Source organism: Camellia sinensis, chromosome 8, assembly GCF_055761805.1.
Source record: "Camellia sinensis isolate YWXY chromosome 8, ASM5576180v1, whole genome shotgun sequence".
NCBI classification, from domain to species: Eukaryota; Viridiplantae; Streptophyta; class Magnoliopsida; order Ericales; family Theaceae; genus Camellia; species Camellia sinensis.
The window spans coordinates 182,412,216-182,420,738 of record NC_138968.1 but is presented as its reverse complement, the minus strand read 5'-3'; the positions used below and the strand labels follow the sequence as shown (position 1 = coordinate 182,420,738).

At 33.5% G+C, this 8,523-nt stretch overlaps 1 protein-coding gene across 1 annotated transcript; it reads left to right on the top strand.

Annotated features, from left to right (window-relative positions):
- The first annotated feature begins 7,387 nt into the window (after positions 1 to 7,387).
- Positions 7,388 to 7,975, top strand: LOC114319760 (L10-interacting MYB domain-containing protein-like). The gene is made up of 2 exons (XM_082885855.1): positions 7,388 to 7,663; positions 7,763 to 7,975. Exons 1-2 carry the CDS (start codon positions 7,388 to 7,390, stop codon positions 7,973 to 7,975), a joined length of 489 nt encoding a protein of 162 aa, XP_082741981.1.
- The last annotated feature ends 548 nt before the right edge of the window (positions 7,976 to 8,523 follow it).

Genomic DNA, 8,523 nt, shown 5'->3' with positions numbered 1-8,523 from the left:
TTTGACTAGAGCTGTAGCCCAAGTCTTATAACCCTTGACTTCGGCCTCACTGGTTTACACGTGGACTTGAGCTTGTCGGCCCAGATAATGTAAAATATAAACGAAATATCTATATTTCCCCCTGCTTGGTCGGCCCAGATAATGTAAAATATAAACGAAATATCTATATTTCCCCCTGTTTGGTCGGCCCAGATAATGTAAAATATAAACGAAACATCTATATTTCCCCCTGTTTGGTCGGCCCAGATAATGTAAAATATAAACGAAAATGTAATGGAACATGAAATTTTTTTTTTAAATTTACTCCTTTTTTTTAGAGGGCCTTTTTAAAAAATTGAATATATAGTGTAGATTTAAAATTAGTAGGATGAAATTTTTTTTGTGTGTGTGTGAATGAATTTTTTGTGTTTTAGCATCGAAAGGCTAAAAAAATGCCATTCTATTTTATTTTACATTTATTTCAATGAACCAAAGATTTCATATTGTTGATATTTTTGTTTGTTTATTTTTCTCAAAAAAAAAATCGAAGTAACAAGTTGAAGTCGGTGGACCCGTAGTTGACCTCCTTTACCTATAAAAAATCAGGGTAATAAAAAAATTAAAACTTAAAATGAAACCACGGTAAATGTCCGTATTGTGTTTAGAAAAGGGAGTCTCCACACAGTGTATTGGAGTATGTTGTTGAGCTTCTAGAGTTTATTACGGGTTTTGTTTTAATAATTCGAATTATTCAATGTGAAGAGTTCGTTAAGTACTTCATGCTTGTAAAAAATCATATTGATCGGAATCGATACGGTAGCTGCCTGATCGGAACACAATTTTGTTAATAATTTACTTTTAAAATCATATTTACCATTGGCAAAAATGTGTTTCAATTAAGAAGCTACCGATATTTGATTAATGTGATTGTTTGCAAGCATGAAGTAGTCAATGAACTCTATATATTGAACGGCTCAAATTATCGAAATGGGACTCGTGGTGAATCACACGGACCAAACAATACACTTCAGTCCACTCTGTAGATTAGAGAAAAGCCTCTCCCTTAAAAAATGTAGGTTATGTTTAGTTTTGAATTTGCGAAATAATTTTAAAAAATAATTTTTTAAAACGAGTTTATAAAATTTGAAAATTTGTTTGATTGTATGTTTTAAAAATAATTTTGGAGTTTGAAATGATTTTTTTTTTTTTTGTAGTTAAATAGATTGATGTGAGAGAAAAAATTGATTGATTGATATGTAGGATGTGAGAGGAGAGATGAAGGGGAAAAAAAAAAAAAGTGAATGATTAATGTATAGTGGGGAAAAAAAATCATTTTAAATTTTTTTAAAAAAATTTCAACCAAATAAATTTTTAAATTTTTTTTAAAAAAAATTCTCTCAAGACACAACTCAGACAAGCCTAAAGTTTAGGCAACAATGTATTTTATTACCAAGAGACCCTATGAAAGAACCCGGATATGAGGCGTAAGCACAGTAATGGAAACTGCCACTGGTAATCGATTAAGACTTATCATGTTAAAGGCCTATCATAATGTTCTTTCCTATACCACATTTATTCGGTGATTGTGGGGAATAGCTACATGGTGCTCTTGTTGTGTTTTCATTGGTGGTACGATTTTGTCTTGATTATAAAAAAGGAAAATGAGTTGAACCCCCTCAAAGAGGCACCCCTTTGACCTCCTCTTTCTGATTGGCCAGTTTTTCTTCTTTTTTTTTTTCTTTTTTTCCTTCTCCTCCAATCACCATCCGCCACGTTCACCATCCGCCACGTGTGTGTGGGAGTGGTGGGGTGGTGATTGGAGGGGGTCTCAATCACTTCCCTTATAAAAAATAACAAAATGTATGATATTAGGTAATTAGTGAGAAATATTGTTAAGTGGTCCCTTCAATCACCAGATAATTTTTCCTATGTCTAAGGGCTTATTACTTAGAAATAAACGAGAAATACAAATATGTCCTAACCTAAGTGCATAGAAGGGACAATGCAAAATCAAAGAAACCACCAATTAAACCAAACATAAAACCTTGGACCTTAAGGAACTTTTGCGCGTACTGCTGTGTCCAAATTGATTTTTTTTTTTTTTTTTAATTTTTAACAGGCATGTCTAAATTGATTGGTAACTTTTAGACTCCGTATGCGTGGAGATATTTAATGAGAAAAGAAAAGAAATAGGGAGGGTAGAAAACTTTTCACTTGTGTTGATGGTTAAGTAGATAAGTAATTATGAGAGATTATGAGAAAATGATTCTCACTAAACTTAAGAATTGGGTATAATGAAAATTTTCTAAAATATAAAAATTACCCTTATGAAAAATATAACTTATTAGTATGAAATCTTATTTTGGTAAAATAAAATATAACACTTTCCTTTATTTTTTTCTTATTTACTCTATCCAAACAATAAAGGTGAGAAACCATATTCTCTTTTCTTTTATTCATCCAAACATAATGGTGAGAAACCATAATCATTTATTTCTCACCTCACCTCACGGAAACTCATTAGAGAATATAAGAAAGTGAAAGAAAAAGAAAAAGAAAAAAATTAAAAAATTAAGTATTTGTTTAGAAAGAGAGTCCAAAAAATGTAACAGAAACTCATATTTCCTATACAACTCAAACTAGCATATTAGATACTCTATTGATTTCAAGCAAATTTCACAAGGAAATTTGAATATTCCCACAAAACTTAGCACGTTTATTTTGGTTTCCCTCTTTACCATCTTCCCTCCATAACTCCCTCTTATGCAGATTGATCTGATATATATTTTCATGTTTCCCTCTACAAAATCAACTGAGTACATTGAAGATATTGTATCTCTCTTATTTCTCTCCCTCAATATTTCATCGTCTCCAGTTGCAAGAACTCAGAGCATTGTTGATTTTTCTTTTCAACAGATCAACAATTTCAGCTTTGTGATTCACTGTGAGATATTTTCTTTCTTTACTCTATACTATTGTATTCTTAGTCTTCTTAACAGAATCAATGTCTTATCTTGAATATTTTTAAAAATATATTTCTGTTATTATTTATTTATTTAATTTTTTTTGGGTGGTGAAATAGCTATCATAATTTTTGAATTTGTTTTCATTTTTATTTGAATTGATAAGTGGGTGAAGTTTAGGATATTTATGTTAGGCTTTTTGTAACAACCCCGACCCATGATTCACGTTAATCCATGCTTAATTATGCCTAACAAGGAATTTAAGTGAAGTTTTATATAATATCTTACCTTATTTATGTTTATATCTGTTTAACGTAAAAAGATCTGTTCATGTTTTCGTTTCAATTGCGAATTGAAGACCTTACCGGCATCCGATTCAGAAATTGACTTGATTTATAGGCTAATTAGACTATTTAAAATTTTATGGTAACTTTGATTGAAAATTAGAATTAAGCATAGTTAATTAACCTTAGTCATATGTGATTAGACTAACTTAATCACACCTTATAAATAGCTTTAAATAAGCTTATGAGCTCATTTATATACACATTTGGTTGAGAATTGAGGAAGGAGGGAGGAGAGTTCAACATTTAGAGCGAGAAATAGGAGATTTGTAGAGAATTGGTGGAAGATTCAAAGATTGGAGCCATAATACACTTGAATTCACACATTAGGTATGAAATTCTTCCTAAATTCTTAGAATCAAGCCATGTAGAAGTTGTATTCATCAAGGTTTTGAGTTTATTTGCATGGAATTGTTAAATAGAAGCTTCAACAACCTGGAATTTGGAAGTTAAGAGTTAAACATGTACATGCATGCCTAATTTGAGTTAGAATTCATGAAATTCATACATGCATGGCACAATAATACCTCATTTTGGAGAATCCTTCATGTTTCTCATGTCACTTGATTATGTTTTGAAGAAATATACATCCAATTTGAATTAAACTTATTTTATAACTTGAAATTGAAGTTTAATGGTTGAGAATTTGCCATGATTTCGAATAGATGGTTTCAAATTGGAAGTATTTTCATGTTATATGATGATTCTCCATGTTTTTGTACCAAAAATATAAGATTTAAAGCTTTGAATATCATGTTTGAACTTCAAATACAGTTCTGAAAATTCTAAAATTTGGTTTGTCCACTCGAGCGAGGAAAGCCTCACTCGAGCGTGAAAATCCAGCTCCTAGAAGTTTTGCAAAATTTTGCAGTCTACTCGAGCGACCAAAGTGGCGCTCGAGCGAGGACCCCTTTTTTCTCAATCTTCCGCTCGAGCGACCGTCGAGCGGGAATTTCATGTAACCAGTACTTTTGCAGACCGCTCGAGCAACAGAAGTTACGCTCGAGCGACCACCTTTGTTTGTGAAACCCCCGCTCGAGCGAAGGAAGTTACGCTTGAGCGGAGACCCTGCTTTCAGCTAATTTTGAGAAACTCTTTTAAGTGCATATTTGCATCCTCATGTCATTCCAACCATTCCTAGGCCATAATTAAGACTCAATAAGAGGTTAAGACTTAGAACACACTAAAAAAATGAAACGAAAGAAGTTATGTATCAACTGGGTGTTTGTTTCATTATATGTATCTATTACGTTTGGTGTAGGTCACGCGCTGTGAGCGATTGATCCATTTGTTTACTGCCAAAGTTATCTGTAAGTAATAACTCTGTAAAGTTATGTTTGACTTTAATTATTTTATGATGATACGAAATGATCAGTTTTCTGAAACACTATGTTTCGTATGAATGAATGAATGTCCAAATTTCTTAAGAAGTAATTGTGGTGTTCTTAGCAGAGGCCTTCGCCCAGGGACATAATACTGTAACTTATGGTCATGAGGCCCTCGCCCGAGGGAGATAATACTGCGGCACAGGCCCTCACCCGAGGGAAAAAATACCGTGGCTCATGTATAAGATATGTTACCCAGTACCGGAGGTTCCTTTTTAGAACTTGATATGTTTGACCAAAGAGACATGTTTATGCTAATAGATGTTCTACGTATGATTTGAATATGAATAAGACTATGACTCTAATTCTGCTATAAACCTCATTATGATTCTGATTTGCTATGAGATTTGAAATATGTACTGGGCATTCATTAAAATCTTTACTCTGTTATTATTCACTAGGCTTTCGCTCACTATTTATATTATGTATGTAGGTAACCAGGTGCGTGACCAGACCCAAAGTTGAGGATCTAGTATCTCTATTTTGTCAGCCAGCCGTTGTGCCTCCGAGAAGGTTCCCTTTTGTGCGCAAGTCAAGTCTAAATGCCATAAGTTAAGACCTTGTATTTTTAGTAATATGAACAAGTCTTTTGTTATGTGTATATTAGGCTATACCTCTTTTTGGCTACAACTGTATTAAATGTGACGAAGATTACTGCATTTTGATGCCACGTGTATGTAAACATATTACATAAGGTTTCAAATTTATGTCTCATGTATATCTGCACGGCTCTATGGACTATGTATTGTTGGTATATTTGCTTCTGCAGCCCCTAATTGTATGTTATTTTGTTTAGAGGCCTTTGGTAATTCAAGGATTACTAGCTGGTTACGACGCTAAACCTATAGGAGCGGGTTTGGATCATGACACTTTTTCTATTATCTATGTATAAGATTCATTGCTGTAAATTGATGATGGATTTCAATGAATAATTTTTCTTGGGTTTAGCAATGATGGAATTCTTCTGTTAGTTTGAGTTTGGATTTGTTCTATTGGATTTGTTTTATAAAATTATTTTTAACTTTATGTTTTGTCATTATATATATAGGTACCAACTGTTTGAAAAAATTCCTGAACCAGTATGACATCATATGTTCTTATAAGATAAATCAAGGTTGTATGATTTATGTACTGAATATTTGCCCCTGTGTGTACTAATAAAAAGGGCACATGTGTCTTCTCATTTTATACCATAAGAATATGATTAATCTGGTAGTTGTTCAATTGTCTTGCTCTTCCCAAATATGTTTAGTTAATCATTCATCCTGATAATTTTTATTTTTTTATTTTTAAATTTTTTGGGTTCTTTTCTATTTTCCACTTGTTTTTGCCAATTCCTATTCTAACTAGTTATTTACTCCTCTCTTTCCCCCCCCCCCCTTTTTGGGTGCATTTTGTTAGTGAGATGTCCTTATGTACTTATCACATCAATTTCATATTTGTAGATGGATACAAATGTCGAATATGATGAAGAACTTACATTTTTAGATGCACAATTTGTTGGCGTCTTAGCATATGCATATGGTGCATACTACTTAGACTACGATAAGAGACCACCACAAAATTGTTATCTGACGCAACATGAATTTGTGGGTGAGGTAACACAAAGTGATGAGGATTGTCACGACTTACTACGAATGAACATAGAGTGTTTTCAAAAATTTCTTGCACATAGTAGCACACAATGTAAAGAACCGTCCTGCAAAACGCTACTATAAGCAGTCTGGTGAAACTGTGTCCTAATATTTTCATATGGTCTTAGATGCAATAATAAGCATGGAAGATAATTATTTAAAGCAACCTTCAATTCAAATGAAGACACCTAAAGAGATACATGACAATCCTAGAATGTGGCCATATTTTAAGGTAGAATCTTATTATATAGAATCTTATTATATAGAATCTTATCAACAATATTTTGAACTTATTATGTATTTTTAAGCCAAATGTTATTCTTTTGTAGGAAAATACTATCTTGTTGATGCGGGATTTTCTTTACTAAAGTATTACATTACCCCATTTCGAAGTATAAGATACCATCTAAATGAAATTAGAGGTCGAGTGCCCACCACAGCAAAAGAATTGTTTAACCATAGGCATTCGTCACTATGAAATGCAATTGAGCGAGCTTTTGGGGTATTAAAAAAATGATTTAGAATTTTGGTGGAAGAGCCAATGTTTAGCTATGCAACGCAAAGGAAGTTAGTAATTGGTGCTTGTATCATGCACAATCATATTCGAGGAGTGAGGCCATATGATCTACTTCTCAATATGTTGATAGAGAGATTAACAATGAAACTGCTCCTATTCATGGTATCGTTGATGTACAATTAACTAGGGCTGAAGATGGAAGAGAATGAAAGAGAATTCGAACGCAAATACTGAATGAAATATGGGCTGATTTTGGTTGAAGACATCAATAGAATTCTCGAAAACTATATGTTTTCTTATTTGTAGATAAATCTAAATGGTAGTATTTCGTTGTTTTCTATTATTATTGAACAATGGTAGTATTTTGTTGTTGAACTCTAAATATTAATAATATAAATGCTAGTCTTTTTCAATTGTAGTATTCTTAGTTGTGTAATGATTTGATCTTATGTTATTGGTTAAGCATACTTGTGAGTTGTTATTATAGGAAATGGAGGCATATGAGTCTCAATAGCCCATATGAGATGGGAAGAAAAGAGAAAAGAACATAGTTTGGTCTAAAGAGATGGATAAGTGTCTTACTTTAGAACTAGTACATCAAGCTAATGAAGGATACAAAGTGGATAAGGGCTTTAAAGATCAAGCTTATTTTGCAGCTTGTTCATCTTTAAATTCAAGCTTTAACCTTTCTCTCAGTCGCGAGCATTGTGTTAATCGCTTAAAAACTATCAAGAAAAAATATAGATTGGTACATGAAATGTTGAGTAAAAGTGGATTCTCTTGGAATCCAATGACAAAAATAGTTGAATGCAGTGATCAAGTATGGACTACATATGTTGCTGTAAGTATTTTTTTATATATATAAAAAAAATATAAATGTGCTTACGAATTGACTATTGGTTATATACATAAAAATCATGGTGGTATATGACTTATGTAGGCAAATCCAGATGCAAAAGGATTACGAGGTAAGAAGATTAAAATGCTTGATGAATTATCTATTGTGTGTGGCAATGATCAAGCTACCGATGAATGGGCGTGTTCTGCCAAGGATGTAAATGCTAACTATTCAAAGAAAACAAATAATAGTGAGGATGAGTATTCACATCTCTTCGATCCCATTGACAACAATGTGGCAAACGACGTGGGGTGACATAGAAGGAAATGAATTTGGAACTCAACAAGGCAGTACTAGTAGCCAAAAACCTACACTTGGCAAGCGCAACCACAGATCTACAAAGCTAGTGACAGAGCATGTAGGAGATCAACCCAAGTTGAGTTGGCTACAGAAATTCTGGCCATGTGAAGGAAAGTAGCAGCCAGCTACATGGTGGGGAAGCCATGTGAGTTGGCCATGAGGCCATGAGGCCATGAAGCAATCTGGAAAGCCACCGAAATGGGCTGGCAGCCAGCTCATTTCAAAGGGTGCCTCTTGCCTTTGTAATCTCTATATATAGAGAAGTGATGGTGAGTTGAATATAGGGGCATCATAGCTGAGAGAGTGTGTTATATAGAGACACAGTGAGTTGAGAGTGTGTAATCTCCTCCATTTGTTGATATATAACGACATCGCTCCCGTGGACGTAGGCCGGTTTGCCGAACCACGTTAAAAGTCTTGTGTTTTTTGCTTGTAAGTGTCCCCTGGTGTGCCCAAGATCCGCAACAATTGGTATCAGAGCCCGGGTGGAGAAAAATCGAGTT